Consider the following 23,055-nt stretch of genomic DNA (forward strand, 5'->3'; position numbering starts at 1 on the left):
TTAGAAGTTTTTCAATCAGATTGAATAAATATTTATAGTTAGGTTAATTAACAAAACTGTTTTGATTAATTAGTTCTAAAGATAAATGAGTTTTAATTAATTGTTAATTAAAATAGTTTATGCATATGTTCCTAATAATTTTGGTTGATAATCATTATAACAAAATCTATTAGTTTTATAGTTAGGTTGATAAAAGTTAGTTTTATTGATTCTAAAGATAAAACGGAAAATCTATAATAGTTTTTCTTACTTTCTGAAAATCGTTTTAAAACCGTTTTAAAACTGATATATATATATATATATATATATATATATAAAATAGTTATATATATAAAAAAAATTGACAGCAGCTCGGGTCGCGCCTCACGGCGCAACTCTGCTGCTGTCGCGCGGTCACTGCCTCGCGGCTGGCCAGACGCGTTAGGGCTGCTGCCATACGGCAGCAGCCGCGTCATCGGGCCCGGCCCGAGACCCACTTATTTTAAAATCAGTTTTAAATATATTTGTATATATATATATATGTTTCAGAAATTAATAGTTTTATGTTTTGATTATCGAATGAAAAGTTTATTTAAAAGTTTGTTTTACATATTTGTAAATCAAAAGTATTAAATGAATTGAAATCAAAATAATTGGGACATGCATAATTAAAGTTTTGTATAGTTGTATTAATCTAAAAGGTTAATATAGAAGATACGAAACTGTTAGAATTAAAATTGGATGAAAGTTAATTTGATGTGTTAATGTGATTAACCTAAATATTACATAAAGTATTTATGTAATCAACCAATTAAATTTATTTAATTAAGTCTATGCATGTTTGGAGTTATGGACATATTTGGACCCTCTTTAGTCTTTTGGTATTTTTGAAATAGAGCTTGCGAGTCCTGCCTTTCTACTATCTATTATAATTTCTCCTCTCATCTAATTCCCTTCAAGTTAATTGAAGTTTTCTTTAGTAGAATATAAATTAATATGTAATTTCAAGGCGCCATGGAGAAGACGGAGGACCTAAAGAGAAATATGTAATAGTTAGTATTTCCTAGGTTTGGCTTTTTTATTCCGTCTCTGGCTCGACAGAATAATTTAGATGATATGTCCATAACGCCAATGTATGTGTCTGATGTATGCTAAAGCAAATCAAGACTAAGTTAGATTATGAGACTTAAAATAAAAATCCCTCACTAATTAAAAGTTAAGTAAATAAGCAAGTTATTAAAATCGGTTGCCCCTCCCTAATATTATAATTCAGCTGGCAGTACTGGGGGCCTTTGGGTTGTTGAGCAAACTCAAGCTCGGGGTCTTATGGTAACACCTGAATTATCGAAAATCACTCTTTCATGAATATGGGGTAATACTTAAATTAGATTATGATAATTGGATGAGCAAACTCATGTTGTCATAAACTAATGGGCAATATGGTTGGGATTAATATGAATAGCATATTAGTTACTAATGTGGTTAGTAACCCAATAACCTAGGAATCACATCAAAGATGTGATTGATTACATGAATCTACCTAACAAATGAGACTAGCTTGTTGAGCAAACTCAAGGTGAAATCTCAGGAGTTAGGATCCTAGCTCACTAAAGGATTTGTGAAATTTTTCGAATTAATATGGAGGGCTATTAATTTGGCAAAATAGTGGGAGCAATCTAAAATAAACAAAAGGCCTATAATTTTAGATTGATGTATTTTAAAGCAAATGGATAACGTACGTTTACTCTTTCTCACTCTCAGGTTATACTAAAACACTCTTAAAATCATGACTAAAACCAATCTGCAAAACATTCTTACCGATAACAAGTTGACCGGTTCAAACTTCACCGACTGGTTTCATAACCTCAAAATTGTTTTGAAGTTCGATAAGATAGGGTATGTACTTGATACAACGATACCCCCTATCCCAGCTGATGATGCTCCCATCGAAGAAATTGATGCTTACCAGAAGCACAAAGCTGATGACGATCATGCGGGATGCATCATACTTGCATCGATGACACCGGAATTGCAAAGGCAACATGAGGAAATGGATGCCTATTCCATCATCATGAACCTAAAGGATCTGTTTGGGAAACAGACTAGGTGCGAACGCTACGAGATATCCAAATTGTTATATCGTTGCAGGATGCAAGATGGCACATCTGTGATGACACACTGTGTCAATATGATTGGCTATATTACCAAACTTTCTAGTATTGGATTCGCGATGGATAACGAACTAAGCATAGACTTAATTCTTCAATCCCTCCCAGAGAGTTATTCACAGTTCATCATGAACTATCAAATGAATGACTTGCAAACCTCTCTTGAAGAGCTTGCAAATATGCTCAAGTCAGTTGAGCCCAATATGAAGAAAGACAAGGCAATACCGGCTCTTGTCACAGAGGGATCAAAGAAGAGGAAGGGGAATTTTCCCAATCCTAAACATCCTAAAAAAGGCAAGGGAGCCATGCCCACTAGAGCTAAGGGAAAGGAAGTGAAGAAGCCCAAAGGAGAGTGCCACTTCTGTGGTAAAGACGGGCATTGGAGAAGGAACTGCAAGGAGTACCTAGCCTCCCTCAAGAAGGGAAAGGGCGGTGCTTCAACATCTGGTATGTTTTATATTGAAATAAATACAATTTCACAGTCTGAATCTTGGGTACTTTATACCGGATGTGGATCTCATATTTGTACAAATATGCAGGAACTAAATCGGACTAAGGAATTGAAGAAAGGAAGCATAAACTTGCGAGTAGGAAATGGAGCAAGAGTTGCCGCCCTCGCCATTGGAGATTATGCTTTGAGCTTGCCCTCTGGGCTTGTAATAGAATTAGGGAACTGTTTGTATGTTCCAGAAATGTCTCGTAACATTATTTCTATTAGCCGTCTTGTTGACGACGGTTTTCATATTTCAATAAAAGACAAACATTGCGATTTTTATGGAGATGGGATTTTCTATTTTTCAGGAATATCACAAAATGGGATTTATGTGCTAGATGATAAAATTTCTGTTTTCGCAATTGATACCAAAAGACATAAGCTAGATAATTCAACTTACTTATGGCATTGTCGTTTAGGCCATATAAACAAAAGACGCAGGCTTAAGCTACATCAAGATGGGCTTATAAATTCAATTGATCCTGAATCATTGGAAACATGCGAAGCATGTTTAAAAGGTAAAATGACAAAGACACCCTTTAGCAATAAAGGTGAGCGTGTATCAGACACTCTAGGATTAATACATTCTGATGTATGCGGTCCTATGTCAGTCCAAGCAAGAGGAGGATTCAGATACTTCATAAGCTTCATAGACGACCATACCCGATATGGTTATATCTACTTGATGAAGCACAAGTCCGAAGCTTTTGAGAAATTCAAATGCTTCAAAAATGAAGTAGAAAATCAATTACGAAAGAAAATAAAGATACTTCGATCCGATCGAGGTCGCGAATATCTTTCAGATGATTTTCTGAATTATCTAACTGAATGTGGGATATGCTCACAATGGACACCTCCCTATACACCACAACACAATGGTGTATCCGAGAGGAGGAACCGTACCTTACTAGATATGGTACGATCCATGATGAGCATAACATTACTTCCAAAGACATTCTGGGGCTATGCCTTAGAAACTGCCCTCTTCACCCTAAATCGAGTACTAACTAAATCCGCTAGTTCCACACCATATGAATTGTTCGTTGGTAGGAAACCCACATTCTCATTCATGAGAGTATGGGGTTGTTCAGCATTTGTCAAACGCATAGCGTCAAACAAACTAGATTCTAAATCTGATAAGTGTTTCTTCATTGGATACCCTAAGGAAACTGTGGGGTATTACTTCTATCACCCAGATGATCAGAAAATAATAGTATCCAAGCACGCAACCTTCTTGGAGAAAGAGTTTCTCGAAGAAACAAAAAAGGGAAGCATGATTGAACTTGATGAAGTTCAAGAATAAGAAACACCGACTGAAACAACAGAGGCGGTTGAGGAACCCGAAGCAGCCCCATTAGATGAGACTCAAGTGCCACCCATTCGTAGATCACAAAGAGTTTGTGAACTCCCAATTAGATATGGTTTTCTAGTGGGAGATGATGATGAGGTTCCCGTGTTAGACAACGAACCCGAAAACTACGAAGAGGCTCTTAACAGTCCAGATTCTAAAGCATGGCTTGAAGCCATGGATTCTGAGATGGATTCCATGTACACCAACCAAGTATGGACTTTGGTTGATCCACCCGAAGGGATAAAACCCATTGGGTGCAGGTGGATCTTCAAAAAGAAGACTAACTTGGATGGAAAGGTTAGCACCTACAAAGCTAGGTTAGTAGCGAAAGGATATCGTCAGAAACAAGGAATTGATTATGACGAAACTTTCTCTCCTGTGGCTATGTCCAAATCAATCAGAATAATGCTCGCTATTGCCGCTCACTACGATTACGAGATTTGGCAAATGGATGTGAAAACAGCTTTCCTAAACGGAAACCTGCTTGAGGATGTATATATGATGCAACCTGAAGGTTTCACATCAAAGGATGCAAACAAGGTTTGCAAACTTCAGAGATCCATTTATGGACTCAAGCAAGCATCAAGAAGCTGGAACAAGCGTTTTGACGAAACCATAAAACAATTTGGTTTCGAACAAAATTACGAAGAAGCTTGCATTTACAAGAAAGCAAGTGGGAGCTCAGTTGCATTTCTGATATTATATGTGGACGATATATTATTAATGGGAAATGACATAGCTCTACTACAGTCGGTAAAAGTATGGTTATCTGGTAACTTCTCCATGAAAGACCTTAGTGAAGCAGCTTATATACTTGGTATAAAGATCTACAGAGATAGATCAAGAAGACTGCTTGGTCTTTCACAGGCTACATACATCGAAAAGGTGCTAAAGAGGTTTAGCATGCTTGAATCGAAACGAGGTAACTTACCCATGATACATGGAGTAAAGTTAAACAATCATCAATGTCCTAAAACCGAAGATGATAAGAAGCGCATGGCTGTAGTCCCGTACGCCAGCGCAATCGGTTCGATTATATATGTTATGCTTTGCACTAGACCTGACGTAGCGTTCGCGTTAAGTATAACAAGTCGTTACCAAGGTAATCCGGGAGACGAGCACTGGAATGCCGTCAAGAACATTCTTAAGTACTTGAGAAGGACTAAAGACATGTTCCTAGTGTACGGAGAAGGGGATCTGAAAATAGAAGGATTTTCAGATGCCAGTCATCTCACAGATGAGAACGATTTTAAATCCCAATCAGGATACCTGTTTATCTTGAATGGGGGCATGGTCAGCTGGAAGAGTTCCAAGCAAGGAAGCGTAACTTTCTCTACGACCGAGTCAGAGTATATCGCTGCTGCGGAAGCAGCAAAGGAAGCAGTTTGGATTAAGAAGTTCATTACTGAACTTGGTGTGGTGCCTGACATTGTAAATCCCATTACACTGTACTGTGATAAAAATAGAGCCATTGCGCAAGCAAAGGAACCACGGTCTCATAATGCATCCAAGCATTACCTGAAGCGATACCACATTGTAAGAGAAATTGTGGCAAGAGGAGATGTGAGAATAGAAAGAGTACCTACTGAGGACAACGTTGCAGATCCGTTGACAAAGCCCTTAACCCAGAAAGTACATGATCGTCATCTAACTTCTACTGGGATAAGTTGTAGAAACAATTGGTTTTAGTCCAAGTGGGAGTATGTTGGGGTTTAGTGTCCTATAGACAATTGTCTAGGATACAAACTTAATGTAAATGAAGTGTTCTTTATATCATTTGTTTTAGTGAGATATGTTTTCATAACTATATAAAGGCAATCCCTTTTAAGAACTAAATAAAGTCTAATAAAAGGAAATCCATAAGTTTGTTTAAAGTGATTATAAAGTGTTCATACAAGCATGAAGTGAGACGAAACTTTATAATAAACTTAAAACCACCCCAAGTCAAGTAATATGTTTAGGATTGACATATCACTGCTGAGACTTGCATGTAACAATGTCTTCTGTCGAGACAGAAAGCTGATCTCACAAGCTTCATATATACAGATATCTGGACAGTTACGTGGATCCAATGAAAAAGGAGTTCATTAGGATTGGGGACCCGACTTAAGATAACAGGATGGGTAGATTCATCCTTGTCACCTATTCATCTCATTGGTATTAATAGGTATAAGTAATCCTCAGACTCAAAGGAATGTTAATTAGTAATTCTGGATTACGGAATGTGACGCTTTGATCCTGTTGTAACACGATCCATAACAGAGATGACTCTGGGGTGTGAACGGCAAACGTTGGGTATCACAGGAAGTAATTACAGGGTAGTTATACATTGGATTGAGCATTTATCACTCCCGATAAATGGGAGATACGTCCATGGATCGCTTGTGGAAGACTTGACTCTAAATCCTTGCAAGGTGATAGCTTAAGACTTGAAATACAGATTTCACTTAACCTATCTAATTGGAGTTGACTCGGCCTGTACAAGTAAAACGAACGTCTCGCTATATGTGACTTGAAATTATCCATAGTCATAAGATTCAGTTCAAGGATGTAGTTGATAAAGGATCGAATTATACTGTAACTAATACGGAAAGGTCAACGACAGAATCAACCTGTCTTCTTATAGCTCTGGGGGAATGTTTTGGATTTGCTAATCACATTTTGCGTACTCATTCCGTTATGCAAAGATTAAATATAATTCTGTGAAAATTAATTTAATAGTTGCGTACGGCTAGAAGCAATAAGAACCTAATGGGTCACACATAAGACTTGGAGCCCAAACGAGAAACAGATGTTAATTAATTAATGGAAGCCCAACTGAGTTCGCTAAGGCCCAGTACATGGGGTGGGGCGATTTTCATGTATGAAAATACATGAATAATTTAATTTGATTTTAACAATCTTAATTAGATTATGATTGTGAATTAAATTAATTAAAGGATAAATAAGTTAGGAGTTTTAATTAGATTAAATTGCTCCTATTATTATCCTATAATATTACCATTATTATCTTTATATTTAAGATATAATTATAGATAATAAATAAGAATTATATTCCGAATTAAATTCTTATTCAGTAACCTAATTCTATCTAACTAGGGTTTAGATACAAGAGAATATAAATACCCCCCATGTGTAAATTTCGTATTACACATACACTAAGCCGGGAGAGAGAATTTCGTCCCACACCATAAGGACGGGATTATCCACCGTTTCCTTCCGTTCAATTGATTACATCTCTTTTCTCTTTATCCTTGATCTTGTGTTGATTAATTAGAGACAATCTATTTTGGTTGTTATATACGGTTGAATTCTAACTTGATCTTCAATTGTTTTGTTTTGTGCTTGGGAACTCGAAGTAAGAGTTGTGGGCACTTCATTTGCAACGGTAGATAGAACTTCTAAAAGGTATTTCTTTCTATCCCTCTTTATATGAAATAACGATTAACGGATCTTGGGTTAATGGAAATAGGTTAAAAATTTTATATTTCCGCTGCCAAACGTTAGCCTATTCTCCTTCACTTTTGTTGTATTTGTCATTTTTTCGAAACAGCTTCTTCATTTTTCTAGTGAACATGGCCATTTCCTCATCATCTGATGAGTCAGCTTCGGTTGAGTCAGCTTTCATGACAAATGATTTTTGCTTCTTATCCTTAGTCTTTTCTTTGGCCTCAAAGTTCTTCATGGAGATCTCATGGGTCAGTAGAGATCCAATGAGCTCATCATACTTGTATATGGTCAGGTCCTGAGCTTCTTCAACGGCTGTTTTCTTCGCTTGCCAGCTTTTGGGGAGACTTCTCAGGATTTTCTTCACATGTTCTTCCTCAGTGAAGTTCTTGCCGAGTCTCTTGAGCTTGTTGATTGTATTGGTGAATCTTGCATTCATTTCTGAGATGCCTTCATTGTCATTCATCTCGAACAGCTCGTACAATCGCATGTGTTGATTCACTTTTGATTCTTTGACCTTGCTGGTTCCTTCATAGATTACCTCTAGCTTCTTCCAGATTTCTTGTGCTGACTCACATCCTGAAATCTTATTGTATTCTGCAGCATCTAGCACACAGTGAAGCATATTTATAGCCGAAGCATTATTTTGCATATTCATAGGGAACAAAAGGGCCTTGGACTATAGCTAGCCATGCACTCATATTTGTTGCCTGAATGAAATTTTTCATCCTATTTTTCCAAAACGTGTAGTTGGCCCCAAAGAACAAAGGAGGCCTAGTTATGGATAATCCCTCAAGGAGTATCTGAGTTGTTTGGTTTCCAGGAAGAAAATGAGTGATGTTCTCAGCCATTACATGGATCATCTCAAGATAGTTTTACCTTGATTAGTGAGCTATTAGCTCTGATACCACTTGTTGGTCCCATGTAACATGATGGTATTAGTTCCAAGGGGGGGTTAGGAACTAATTAAACTTTTTAATAATTAAGGCTGACTTATTTTAATTTTAATGCTTTTACTCAGTCTCTATGTCAACACCGCTGAGTATGTTTTGAGACAACTTTAGTCAATTTACTAACTAGAGCTGTTTCAATCGTGAGTTGGGAAGTAACACTTAAGTTAGTTTCCAACTCAGCACTCAGGTTACTCAGCTTCAGCGTGTACAAATTATTTTACTGAGTAATGTTAAGCAAGCAACATATACATATATATCAAGAGAAAGGGTTAGAAGTTACTCAGCAGACTTATCATGGTTCGGCCTCTCCACCTACGTCCAGTCCCCTGAATCCTTCCGAGCTTTTTCAATCCTCTACTGAGCTCTTTAAAGGTAGAGCACAAACCGTTTACAATAGCAACTGAGTATGCAAGAGTACCGTCCTCTATTCATCTACTCAATCCTATCTACCACTGAGTACTATAACTGAGTACTCAGCTTTTCTCTACCACTGAGTACTATAACCGAGTACTCAGCTTCTCTAACCTTTTACAGATGATACAAGAATTGTTCTTACTTAGTGAAGGACACTTTAGATGAATAAAATCACTCTAGACTTTTACACAAAAATAGGAGTTGGTGTAAGAGCTGCTTTTGCTTTTTCAGACAGCTTCTATTTTGGATTTTGCAAATGGATTGACTTAGTAAAGATTTGCTTGTTTGTCTTCTATTTGATTCAAGTGATGAATTGGCCTTTTTATAGTGATCTTTGGGCGCCAATTATTTGAATCCCGACATAGCCGTTGTGGGGAAACGGTCTTCATTCGTCATCACTTGGTCAGCACTCAGTGCCACAGGCCAATCTTGTCTTCTGATTTCGTCAGGAGCCAGGTTTGCCAGGTTTGTCTTCTAATGTCAGGTTTGTCTTCTTGCACCAGGTTTGTCTTCTAGTAATTATCAGATGGTCCATGCTTCTCGAAAAGGTCCTTCCGACAAATTTCTGAGTCTTCTGAATTTTGCTCAGAACTTGTCTCTCAAGTTGACGGATCATTGAAGCTGACCTGACGACTACTCAGCTTGACTTAGTGGCTTCGCCTTCAAGCTTTTCTGAAGAAGACATTTCTTTCGCTTAAGCTGAGTTGCATTTTACTCAGCTTCTTGCATCTGCTGACTTCGTCTTGACTTTCTCTTATAGATTTTTAGTTCCTGTTCTTATTACTTAACTTAATCAACATTGAACAAACACATTAGTACAATTAAATCAAAGCACTTAAATTTAATTGTTTAATCATGGGATTAACTTAAATAATTTTGTCAAATCAAAATCATGTGAAAAGGTGTTTCAACAATGTTCTCCATTTCTCTTAAATGCTTTTTGATAGTGTGATTAGGGTGTTTCTTGTAAGTATCGAACTTGATCGTGAGAGAGCGGAGTTTGGTCAGAGACACGCCTCCAAACTTCTCTTTCAAGGCGTTCCACAGGGCCTTGGCTATCTCAAGCTTACAGAATTGACGAGTGAAGTCATCATGCATCGAACTCATGAGAATGATGCGGGCGGTAGAATCGTTCTTCTTCCATGCTAAATAGGCATCTTTGTCCCTTCGATGTTGAGCAGTGGTGCCTTCCTCGGGCACAGCCACAACTGTTTCCAAGGTGTCTAGAACCTCTTGTTCTTCCAGCACATACTTAATCTTAATTCCATACACATCATAGTTATCCCCATTCAGTTTTAGGTCCTTGTTTAGTTCAGTTACGATCGATTTTTTAGCTGTTGCCATTGCTGACACAAAGATCTACAATGGAATTGCACGTCTTATTAAGAAGTTCTAAAGGTTCAATACAAGTCATAAATTCTCTTAGCAACTTATATCTAACTAAAAAGTTTGATAATAAATTTCAATTCGAACTTGAGACCATATAGGAATGGCTCAAATCACCTTTTACACTTTAATGGTTAGTTTATTAGGTAGATATTTATGCTTAAATAATTTGTTTTTTTATGTTACCTTGCGTAACAAGTTATTGTAGTCTTTTTACAATGGGTGGTTATTTATGGAATATGATGACTTTGAGTTCATTATGCTTTGTTTAGGCAAGTCCTACTTCTAGGTTTAGCATGAATAAGATAATCATACACATACAATTTGAAAGCATAATCACAAAACATTGCTCGTTGAACCAACTAATCAAGATTCTAAAAATAATCCATAAAATTCATTCAACCATGATTGTACGAAAAATAAATTAAAAACGATCATTTGTTTTAAAAACAATAAACAAAACTAACTCAAAAGTTTTAACAAGAAACTCTGGAATCCATTTAATAAAACAAGTTAAAAACTAAACCCCATGAACCTAAGGAGAGTCTATTCAATATTCCTTGGGCTGAAAACTGATGCTCGTAAAGTATATAGCATTTAATAGGACAAGTGTATCCTATCGCAACAAGTAATATTGTGCTAAGCACGAGATCGAACCACAAAGACTATTTGTTATAACTAGCAAATCTACCTAGAATGATCTAATTGTTTAGAGGGTTGGATAAATGTTTGGGTTTTTGATAACTAATTAATCTAATTGAAAGCAATAAAGATAACAAAATAAAGTGAACAATTGACAGGGTAGAAGGTGAATTAATGGATGGTACAATCTAAGATGAGGAATCCTTTGATTAAATCCTATGTATGGGTTTAGGGAGTTCAGATTTATGTTTTACCAATGATTGAAGGTAATTGTCCTAAGTGAAAGACTAATTTGATCAGAATTGTCCTTCCTATTCACATGCATTCGGGTGACGGCTTGATTAGGCATATACCCTAGGTCATGCAAAGCATTAGGTTTATTGACAACTAAGGCTAAAGCCGTAGCCCAGCCACAAAGCCTCATTCCTAGTGGTCTCTAGCGAAGTGAGGTTTACACAAGTTCGGTATAGACGATTCCGTGGTCAGGTTCTCATCTATCTATAATCCTATTTAATGTCAGGGTCACAGGCATTAAGCATATTATATACATAAACAGGCTAGTTGATCATTATCAATGTTCACTCTAGCATAAATCTTGTTCCTAACAATCTCTAGGCATTAAGCATGCATAAACTGATCAATCAAAGGTCTTAAATCCCTAATCATACATATTCATACAATCAATTTCATCCCCATCCCAAATTGGATGGAGATCAGTTCATAGACAAACCAATCATGGCAAAAAGGATAATAGGAATAATGGAAAAAGCTTCAATCAAATATAATCGCAAAAGATAAAAGGGAAAGAGATAGAAATCCAAAACCCGTTTTGCCGATTCCAATTACAGAAATAGAAGATGAGGAACTTCTCTCATCAATTGTTCTTGAAAGAAAAGACAAAACAGAAAATAAACCTAATCTAGAAAGCAAGGAAATAAAACTAAAAATCTACATTACGACGGCTCCCTCTTGAATCCTCCTCCCGAATAATGAAGATTAGCTCCCTATTTATAGAGTTAGGGAGAAAACCTAATGTCTCCGGGGGTACAAAGGTCGTTTTCTATATTAAAAGGGGCTTTTTGGGCATAATAATTCGACATTCCAGCAAGGGAGAGGCGTTTTTGCGCCTCGTCTCGTCGAGACAGGCAGTGTCTCGTCGAGACGAGGACCTGTCTCGTCGAGACACTTATGTGTCTCGTCGAGACAGGCCTTGTCTCACCAAGACGCTTTTGTGTCTCGTCGAGACAAGTGCCAAAATGGGGCAGAACTCTGGTTTTTATCCGTTTTGGTCCCTGGGCTTCCGAAATATGCTCTAATGGTCCCTTGCGAGTCCCAAAAGTGCTCCGGCGGTCCCTGAATTGTCCGGAATTGCTCCAAAAGGCTCGGTCTGGTTCGGGAATGCTCAAATAGTCCTAAAAACACCTGAAAATACAGAAAACGCCATAAATAATGGAAAATACGTAATTTGACTAAAAACTACCAAATTAACATCTAAATTAACTAAAGACTAAGCTAAAACAATCTAAATTAATCCTAAAAACCCTATATAAATGGGAGCTATCAACCTCCCCACACTTGAATCTTGCTTGTCCTCAAGCAAGATAGAATCCAAAGCAGAGAAAAATCAACAAATAGCTCCCTTACAAAAATAAGAATCTACTGCACTTTATTATTCACAACAGTTCAGACTACTCATTTTGCAATTAAAAACATAATGAACCTCAGACGAGTCTCCAAAACTGATTAATTTGGTTTTATCGATCAACACTTCATGAAAACGAAAGAAAATGACTAAAATTGATAGCTCACAAGTGGTCACTCTAACGCTCAAGTGTTTGGGTGTAAATTTTTTTTTTTGGAAACGCTCTACATGTTATTGTACAAAGTGGTCACGTTGGGATTGCATTATCCATCCGGTCAAAATTAATGCATTAAAATTAAACAAAATCATAGGTCTTTAAAGGGTTGTAACATTGGCTAAAGGTTTAGGGTAGGAAAAAATGAATTTATAGACAAAAAGTTAATGACTCAAATAGTTAAAAATTTTGCAAAAAGGACACATTTTTCGTATTTAGGGAGCTATAAACCACCTCCCCACACTTAAAATCTTGCTTGTCCTCAAGCAAGTCAGAATCCAAAAGGGACACGTTATCCGCTATGTATAAGACGGGTTAAGCTCAAGGTTGTGTTTGTGAATTCGGGAAGCAACTAAAATATAAACACATCTTTTATCCTTTCCTCTATTATTTATTTTTATTTATTTTTTTTAATTTGGTTTTTAACTATTTTTTTTTTTGAATAGAAGGGGAAAAGAGTGAAATTCAATTGGGTAAAGGTTGCTTCTTCTATTAAAATTACAACCTTTTAATGATTGCTAGCGGGAAATTGAAAGATAGGTGTGTCTAAGGATTCATCAAAACGAAATTGAGTCAATTAACTTGGGTGAGAAATGATATTTAAGAAGGCTAAGGTTTGTAACAGGGTTGATCAAAGAAATGGATAAAAGGCTCAAAGGGGCTTATCTAGTGGATTTGTTAAGGGATTTTGGCTAAACAAAGAAATAGGCTAAATTTCACAAAGGGCTATACCTAAGTTGCCTAATCATTTCAAGTTTAATAAAAACACAAAATTCAACCAGTATTGGATGCAATTCCTATGAGCACAAAGACAATAAATGTAATCCCACACATAAGAGATCAATTGTTCCTAATCATGAGTCTAAAAATATTGATCTTTATGGCTCTAACTCACAATTGAAGGGTTATTTGTATCAATCCTAGCCTCAACTAACGTTCCCTTCCATGTCAATTTTAGGCAAATAATACTCTTTGGAGACTCAAACGTTCAAAATTTTTCTCATGCATCAATTTCATTTAGAATGTGCAAATTTTTAAGCGCATTGTCAACTGTATTGTCGGGATAGCTAAATGTATCAAATTCAACTGTCTAGGATTCTTTTTATTCCTAGAAAAATAAAAAGCAAACAGAAACAAAAAGTACGAAATCCTAAAATTTAAACAAAAACATAAGAAAAATTAATGGCAAGAATCAAAAGCCTTTCTATCCTATTACCTCATCCCCACACTTACACATGTATTTACTTCAAAAGAAATCCATAAAAGCAAAACATAAAGTGAAGGAAAGAAATATGATAGAAAACTCCCTCAGAGTGGCTGTCACTCCAGCCCAGAATGTCTAATGCTAAGCTGTTGAGATCCAAACGAATGTCCTGGAAATCGATTTAGCATTGGCGAGTGTTTTGCTTATAGGGTCCTGCTATTAGAAAAGAGAAAAAAAAATAAGCATAAAAAGAAAACAACAAAAGAAAAGAAGAAGAAAAAAAAGGAAAAATTAATGGAAATGTTATATATTTTTTTTTAATTTTTGTTTTGTTTTGTGTCTTGCGAGACAAACAGGTGTCTCGACGAGACGATGCAACAAACCCGAAAAAAAAATATTTTTTTATATACAAATCTAAACAATTATTTCAACCTATTCAATTTACACAGATTATAAACGAAATAGTCCCCGGCAACGGCGCCAAAAACTTGATGGTGGTGTTGTCGGGTATTTCGAAATATAATCTAATTATAAATAAAATAGTTCCAAGCAAATTTAATCTAATTATAAACAAAATAGTCCCCGGCAACGGCGCCAAAAACTTGATGCTCGTAAAGTATATAGCATTTAATAGGACAAGTGTATCCTATCGCAACAAGTAATATTGTGCTAAGCACGAGATCGAACCACAAAGACTATTTGTTATAACTAGCAAATCTACCTAGAATGATCTAATTGTTTAGAGGGTTGGATAAATGTTTGGGTTTTTTATAACTAATTAATCTAATTGAAAGCAATAAAGATAACAAAATAAAGTGAACAATTGACAGAGTAGAAGGTGAATTAATGGATGGTACAATCTAAGATGAGGAATCCTTTGATTAAATCTTATGTATGGGTTTAGGGAGTTCAGATTTATGTTTTACCAATGATTGAAGGTAATTGTCCTAAGTGAAAGACTAATTTGATCAGAATTGTCCTTCCTATTCACATGCATTCGGGTGACGGCTTGATTAGGCATATACCCTAGGTCATGCAAAGCATTAGGTTTATTGACAACTAAGGCTAAAGCCGTAGCCCAGCCACAAAGCCTCATTCTTAGTGGTCTCTAGCGAAGTGAGGTTTACACAAGTTTGGTATAGACGATTCCGTGGTCAGGTTCTCATCTATCTATAATCCTATTTAATGTCAGGGTCACGGGCATTAAGCATATTATATACATAAACAGGCTAGTTGATCATTATCAATGTTCATTCTAGCATAAATCATGTTCCTAACAATCTCTAGGCATTAAGCATGCATAAACTGATCAATCAAAGGTCTTAAATCCCTAATCATACATATTCATACAATCAATTTCATCCCCATCCCAAATTGGATGGAGATCAGTTCATAGACAAACCAATCATGGAAAAAAGGATAATAGGAATAATGGAAAAAGCTTCAATCAAATATAATCGCAAAAGATAAAAGGGAAAGAGATAGAAATCCAAAACCCGTTTTGCCGATTCCAATTACAGAAATAGAAGATGAGGAACTTCTCCCATCAATTGTTCTTGAAAGAAAAGACAAAACAGAAAATAAACCTAATCTAGAAAGCAAGGAAATAAAACTAAAAATCTACATTACGACGGCTCCCTATTGAATCCGCCTCCCGAATAATGAAGATTAGCTCCCTATTTATAGAGTTAGGGAGAAAACCTAATGTCTCCGGGGGTACAAAGGTCGTTTTCTATATTAAAAGGGGCTTTTTGGGCATAATAATTCGACATTCCAGCAAGAGAGAGGCGTTTTTGCGCCTCTCCCGCCTCGTCTCGTCGAGACAGGCAGTGTCTCATCGAGACGAGGACCTGTCTCGTCGAGACACTTATGTGTCTCATCGAGACAGGCCTTGTCTCGCCGAGACGCTTTTGTGTCTCGTCGAGACAAGTGCCAAAATGGGACAGAACTCTGGTTTTTATCCGTTTTGGTCTCTGGGTTTCCGAAATATGCTCTAATGGTCCCTGGCGAGTCCCAAAAGTGCTCCGACGGTCCCTGAATTGTCCGGAATTGCTCCAAAAGGCTCGGTCTGGTTCGGGAATGCTCAAATAGTCCTAAAAACACCTGAAAATACAGAAAACGCCATAAATAATGGAAAATACGTAATTTGACTAAAAACTACCAAATTAACATCTAAATTAACTAAAGACTAAGCTAAAACAATCTAAATTAATCCTAAAAACCCTATATAAATGGGAGCTATCAAAAACCATCATAATGGATCCCGCACGGAAACGTCCTTATCACTTCATCACATATGTGACCAGGAAAGTGACCATAGAGGTGATCAGATCCCCTTTTGTACCACAAAGCCAGGAGTTGCTTCTTTAATCTCAACAACATTCCTTCTTGCCCCAATGGGAAGGAGGTTCCTCCGGCATCCAGGTCATCCAGAAATATACGGATAGATCGATTGTAGTTCATGTGGGATCTTGACCAACTATGAAAATACATTCGACTTAGCCTTGGGACAGTAGAGAAAGATTTTCTCATAGCCCTAAAACGAGGAAGATTACTACTATCGATGCAACGATGGAAAGGCCACTATAGCAAACAACACACTGCATCAGGTTTTGTACCTTGACCAGGTGACACACAATTGAATATGCATCATCCCATCTTGCTAAAGTAGTCATCTTGCAATTATCCAGCCTCGTGAAGCATCTTTTCAAGGTAGCTTTCTGGGCCGGTGTTCTAGGAAAAATTGGCACGAACACAGTTCCCACCATTGTTGACTTATCAACAAAAAAACGAAAACGAAGTTAGTGTACACGTACATAAACTTATTTCGTCAATCAAAACATGTTTTGATTGTAGTGGGGACCTTCAAAAAACACAATAATAATTTTATAAAACTTTGACTTTTCTTAATTTTTGGTAAAAAAAAACAATTTCCATTGAGTTTTATCCTTTTAGAATATCTAATACGGTAAAATTAAATATTCCAACAGTCCAAAAATTACCAAAAAGTCCAAAAAATTATTTCGAGTTAATCTACCAAAAAACAGGGGAAAACATACATCAGGAGGTGTCGCACGTGCCGTTCACACGGTGGCGCGTGGGGGCCACACGCCGCCCTCCGAACTCCGTTCGGCTACCGTAATATGTTGATCTTAGGGTTTTGGGGTATCCTGGATACGATGGTGGGTGCAGTTTTCTCGAAAAAACGTGCCAAATTTTTTTTGCAAAAAAACAATAGACAAAAACGAATTTAAAAAGACATTTTCAATCCGTGAATAGATTTTTTGAGAAACACGCATCTCAAGGTTGATTCTAACTTTGAACAATTTTGAAAAAACTTAAAATATGAGTTCCTTTTGAGTTTCAATCGTTTATAGAAGATCAAAAACATATTTTTGATAAGATTTTCTTAATCGGATCAAAAACTTATTTTAGATTGATAAGAAGATCAAACTAATAAAAACAATGTGTTTATACCAAAAAAACCAAGAACAAAATCAAGAATATATATAAACACATCAATATAATCATTCTGAGAATGATCTCACAAAATTTCTTCATATGTATGGATATAGAAAAAAAACACGGAGTACAAGATATGTGGTTTTGATACCAATGAATGGATTAATGGCAATTAATCCATTTTGTAAACAAGTTGAAAGATGGACTTTTATAAATCGAACAGCGCAGATCAAAGTAGAAAAGATATGCGATCTACTAATGGGGGTGGGCCCGGAGAGAAAATGGCTGACGTCAAATCATTCGGTATACATTAGGTTCTTATTGTAGACCTGCACGCATGGAATCAGAAGAACGCTTAGACATAAAAGGGCAGTTCCCCTCTCCGGTTAGTTGCTCTTATTTTCCCTCCTTCCCTCCCAGCAAGCACCTAATTGCCTTATCTCTTCTCTGTTCGTAAAATTCAAATCAAAACATGGGAAAAGAGAGACCCGTTTTGACCTTCCGAACTACTTCTGACCTCAAAACGTCTCAGTATGGTCTCCTCGAAGGCGCAGACCACGGCCCGCTCTGGAACAACGCACACCTTAGCTATAGTGTCAACGCTACTTCTGGTCGTTGTCTTACAAATGCCGGCTTTCTTAATTTTGCTTCCGTTTCAATGGCGGAGAAGGGAGACAAATTTGACTTCGCGCCGAGCTCGGCTCAGCTCTTGAATCATCCGTTGGCTATTTTGAGTTTTGTGCCTAAAGATATCGCCATTTTCGTTGCCGGAGCAATCGCTGGAGCTGCAGCTAAAACGGTCACGGCTCCTCTTGACCGTATCAAACTCCTTATGCAGGTATTGCTTCATAAGTCACCTTTCATTTCATAACGTTTGACTTTTTTTGGTACACTTCACCTTTGGTGTCAATTTGTCGTTATTCTATGATTTTTTTATTTTTTCTAAATCTCATGTTAGCTTTATTTATATTTGCCTGTTTGCCGAGAAAATGTAGAAATAGTATTCAATGTTAGTGTATTCTAGAGATTCAACTAAGTTATTTTCTTCTTCAATTGAAACGTTGGTTACTAATTTGAAATAATGCGATTCTTTGATAGACACATGGTGTGCGGACCGGACAACAAAAGGCAATTGGCTTCATCGAGGTAAATTGACGATCACTTTACACGACGTGAAAATATGGTTGTGCTCTCATGCTAGGTTCTTTCTTATTTGATGAATTTTTATGCTATGTATTCGATTGGTTTAGGTTTATTGACGTAATTTCAGTTCGGGTTCACTGTACATGCTAATGAGATTGGATTTATGAGAGAAAACGAGAATTGAATTTGCATTTGTATGTATTTAGAAATAAATATTTTTTATAGGTTTTCTAATCTGCATTTTATTGAAGTCGTTCTTCACATTCTTTTTTTTTTCCCTGAACAATATCTAACCTTGTTCATGATTTAGCATCGATTTCAAATCCTTGCATCCAGTTGCATGGTTAGTGATTTCTTTATGGTGCCTACTCGTCTAATGAACTGCAGGCCATAGCACTGATAGGGAAAGAAGAAGGAATAAAAGGTTACTGGAAAGGAAACCTTCCTCAGGTCCATTTGCTTTCTTCACTCTCCTAGTACTTGAAATTTTTCATTTTGCATTATTGATGCAGTCAGGAAGCAGTTTTACATCTAGAATATCTGCCAAATGTTTCAGGTTATTCGGATTATACCTTATAGTGCAGTCCAGCTCTTCGCTTATGAAACATACAAGGTAACAGTAAAGATGCATTGAAGCAAATCTGATCCCAGTATTATATGTTATCGGATTCACTGTTTTTTGAGATATTTGACTGGTGTTCTTGTGGGTTTTTAGAAACTATTTACTGGAAAGGATGGAAAGCTCTCAGTTCTTGGAAGACTTGCTGCAGGTGCATGTGCAGGCATGACGTCTACTTTTGTAAGTTAGTCAAATGAGTGTGCGAATTTTCTGCTCATCATATGAAAATCTGCTGAGCTTCATTGATTTGCCTAATTGATGATGCATCCACGTCCAATATAACACATGAATTAGTTGTCTCAGTCCTTTCTAGAGAGTCTAGCATTAGGTGTGATCATATACTGTTGTTTTTTCTTTTCTTTCTTACCTCTTCTTTTTTGTGTAGGTAACTTACCCTTTGGATGTTCTAAGATTACGCTTAGCAGTTGAACCAGGATATAAGACTATGTCAGAGGTATGGGTGACCATTTGAGTTTTTTAATGACTAGATGCTCTTTTTGAAAAAAGGAGAATACTAACAATTTATCCAGATTGCCTTGAACATGTTACGGGAGGAAGGAGTTAAATCCTTTTATTACGGTCTAGGGCCATCTCTCATCGGCATTGCACCATACATTGCCGTGAACTTTTGCATTTTTGACTTGTGAGTTAATCAAAGCCTCATATATTTAACTGAAGGAGAAATAGATTGGTATCTGTAAATTTTGATTCTTTTTGGATTACAGAGTTAAGAAGTCTTTGCCGGAGGAATATCGACAGACGGCTCAGGCATCTCTACTTACGGCTGTGGCATCTGCTGCTGTTGCAACTATCACATGTTATCCCTTGGATACAATTAGAAGACAAATGCAAATGAAGGGAACACCTTATAAGACAGTTTTGGATGCGTTTCCAGGTAAATGACATACTGGAGTATAAATGTGCATGGAAGGTTCTAAAATCTTTTTTTTTTTTTTTTTCTGAAAGTAGTACTAAGATTTATAGGGTTAATGGTTATTATACTTCTGTCACTTGTTAGTGAATGCATGCATTTATTGGCTTAGACAGCGAACCATAATTCTCAAATTCAAAGTGTTCTTTGGGAGTATAGATTTTGAGTCAATCACAGGAGTGACAACATGACTAATATTGATGACCAGTCAACATAGATATTGAGCCCATCTTCCTTGCTGGTTTATATAAATTCCCATCTTTTGGTTTGTAAAAAGTTCAACATAAGATCCTTATTTCAGCAGTCAAAGAAGGAACATGTTACTGGCACTGTCTCTAATATCTGATATGAAACTAGCTTCTCAACTTAGATTTGTTGTTGGCTCTCAAGCCTCTGAATTGTATAATGGTTTCTTCAGATGTTGATTGATCAAATATATTGCAATTTCCCAGTTTTACGGAATTGTATATTCCCCTTACATTTCTTATGTGACTCTACCCATTTTTGCATTGTACCTCTTGCATATGAAGAACTCTTGGGTTCGGTTTCAACTGTTGATTAATGTTGCCGATATCTAATTAACGATTCCTTGTGCCATTTTTGTGTTGTGTGTTTGAGAAAGAAGTTAAATCATTTTACTCCTTAATGAATTATTGAATCTAATCTTGATCTTATTGGTGCAGGAATCATCCAACGGGAAGGAGTTGTTGGTTTGTATAGGGGTTTTGTGCCAAATGCCTTAAAGAACCTACCAAACAGCAGGTTTAGATATACCTTTTTCCATTAATTTGTTTGACAAAATAGACACCTTTTTCCTACCAAACAGGGATCTTGGCTTACTAATTCACTTCACATTAAATTGAACTGGAATGCACAAGCAATTAGTTGATAAACAAGTATGACTTGCTTTAGTTGCCTGATAAATCCTACCTCTTTTTTCTTTTCTGCTGCAGCATTAGGCTTACTGCCTTTGACATGGTGAAACGTCTAATTGCGACCAGTGAGAAAGAGTTTCAGAAAATTGTTGAGGAAAACCGTAAGAATGAAAACCAGAGTAAGAGCATTTGAACATTCAAATAGAAGTATGATATCCCAAAGGGGCATATTCATATCTCTATAAATGTTTTTGACCACTAGATTGTCGCCCTGTTTTTCTAGCGGGTGTTAGGTTCAGCTAGAAGTAGATGATCTGTGTAGAAATTATGGTATGGTCTGGTTTGGTGCAATGATTGAAGTTGTATGATGTTTGAGAACAGTTACCGACTGGTGTATATGTTGTCCTGAGGCTATTCTTTTGTAAAACTATCATTTTGTGCCAATTGAGGCTGACATTCCACTCTTTCTTCTGCTATTATTATTATTATTTGTAATTGAGGATTGAAAATACTGGATTTTGAACCTAACTCTTAGAAAGAGATAGAGATAGAGATGTGCTATAACATCATAAGGTTCTAATTTATTTCTTTAGTTTATTTTTTCCCTTCCGTAAAGAACTAAACGGTTTTTTATCTGCCGAACCACTTTCGAGTCAAGCTCAAAAATCATCCTACGAAATCCTTTCTTCCAAGATAATACCATCCCGGGATAAAGTCCCCAGAGTTCTGCCAGTACTGATGTATAGATTCCAATGTTTATAACAAATCTGCCCAACTAGTTATGATGTAGATTAAGTCGATGTGAACGGTTTTAATCATAAACCGATAAAGAATGCAATCTTTTCAAGCAAAACTTGAAGGTTGAGTAAACCCAAAGGATAGAAATCCAAGCTCCAATGGAGGCTATAAGTTTGATTCAATAAAAGTTGTTCTTTCGTACAAAAAGAAAGGCTTTTATACCTACCTCTAGTTTAGAAGAAAAGACCTCAAAGGGTAGACTAGGGTTACAACTAGAAGTGTTAATGCAAGGGGTAACTAAGGAACAAAAATAAGTTGTGGCAACATGGTAATTAAGACATAGTGGCAAAGCAATAATAAAAAGGTAGTAGCACTTGTGCTCTTCTTGAAGAACTTGGAGAGGAAGTATTCTTTAACGCATCCACGCTTCGCGTGTTATGTCCCACGCTCCGCGTGGGTGAGCTCTTGAACTTGGCTCGTCTTGGTTGGTCTCTCCTCCACGCATGGATTAGCTCCTCCACGCTCCGCTTATTCTACTCCACGCTCCGCGTGGATTGGCTCCTGGACTTGGTTCTCTTTGGCTGAGTTTCTCTTTCCTTTTCGTGTGTTGACCCCACGCTCCGCGTATCCAGATCCATGCTCCGCGTGGCTTGGTTCCTGGTCACTCCAGCTAGAGATGCCCTCATCATTCTCTCCTTCTTTCAAAGAGTTGGACTCTTGCTCGCCTCCCGCAGTAGGCAACGTTCCCTCCGGCTTCCACAAACTTAGATCCTGCACATTAAAAGAGGGTAAAATCTTTCCAAGCCAATTAGGTAGGGCTATGTGGTAGGCATTGACGTTAATCTTCTTGACCACTTTATATGGCCCGTACTTCCTCGGCCTCAACTTGCTAATTGGGGCACGCACAAATCTCTCCTTTCCCAAATACACCATCACCTCATTACCAACCTCAAACTGAATATCTTTCCGGTGCTCATCAACCTTGGCCTTGATCTTACTGTTTTTCTCCTCAATACGATGCTTCACTTCTTGATGCATTTGGTGGTACTCATTAGCCAAGTGTTGGGCCGCCACACTATTCTTCTCCCCTTTTGTAACATCTCCCAAGTCAAGTGGATGGTTAGGTGCCTTTCTGTATACAATCTCGAATGGGGCCTTCCCGATAGTGGAGCTCACGGCTGAATTGTAAGCAAATTCGGCTTACACTATCACACAATCCCACATCTTTGGCTTGTCTCGGCACTTGCTTCTCCGTTTGTGGGTGAGCTGTGGTGCTAAACTTCAATGTGGCGCCAAGAATAGCCCAAAGAGTCCGCCAAAAATGACTAACGAACTTCGTGTCCCTATCCGACACAATACTCTTCCGGACCCCATGTAACCTTACCATTTCCCAG

At 37.2% G+C, this 23,055-nt stretch overlaps 1 protein-coding gene across 1 annotated transcript; it reads left to right on the plus strand.

The window, feature by feature from the left end:
* Window positions 1-17,738: 17,738 nt before the first annotated feature.
* Window positions 17,739-21,387, plus strand: LOC136207124 (probable envelope ADP,ATP carrier protein, chloroplastic). Its single transcript, XM_065998404.1, has 10 exons — window positions 17,739-18,193; window positions 18,454-18,501; window positions 18,886-18,948; window positions 19,055-19,111; window positions 19,214-19,297; window positions 19,503-19,571; window positions 19,648-19,760; window positions 19,843-20,012; window positions 20,732-20,810; window positions 21,002-21,387. Exons 1-10 carry the CDS (start codon window positions 17,828-17,830, stop codon window positions 21,114-21,116), a joined length of 1,164 nt encoding a protein of 387 aa, XP_065854476.1. The 5' UTR covers window positions 17,739-17,827; the 3' UTR covers window positions 21,117-21,387.
* The last annotated feature ends 1,668 nt before the right edge of the window (window positions 21,388-23,055 follow it).

The sequence above is a fragment of the Euphorbia lathyris genome, chromosome 9 (assembly GCF_963576675.1).
Source record: "Euphorbia lathyris chromosome 9, ddEupLath1.1, whole genome shotgun sequence".
NCBI classification, from domain to species: Eukaryota; Viridiplantae; Streptophyta; class Magnoliopsida; order Malpighiales; family Euphorbiaceae; genus Euphorbia; species Euphorbia lathyris.

Excerpts from the sequence above, each read along its gene's own strand:
- LOC136207124 (XM_065998404.1), top strand. The coding sequence starts at position 17,828 with ATGGGAAAAGAGAGACCCGTTTTGACCTTCCGAACTACTTCTGACCTC. Across the intron at positions 18,502-18,885 it reads AGGCAATTGGCTTCATCGAG|GCCATAGCACTGATAGGGAA; the intron begins GTAAATTGACGA and ends AATGAACTGCAG. Across the intron at positions 18,949-19,054 it reads GGAAAGGAAACCTTCCTCAG|GTTATTCGGATTATACCTTA; the intron begins GTCCATTTGCTT and ends CAAATGTTTCAG.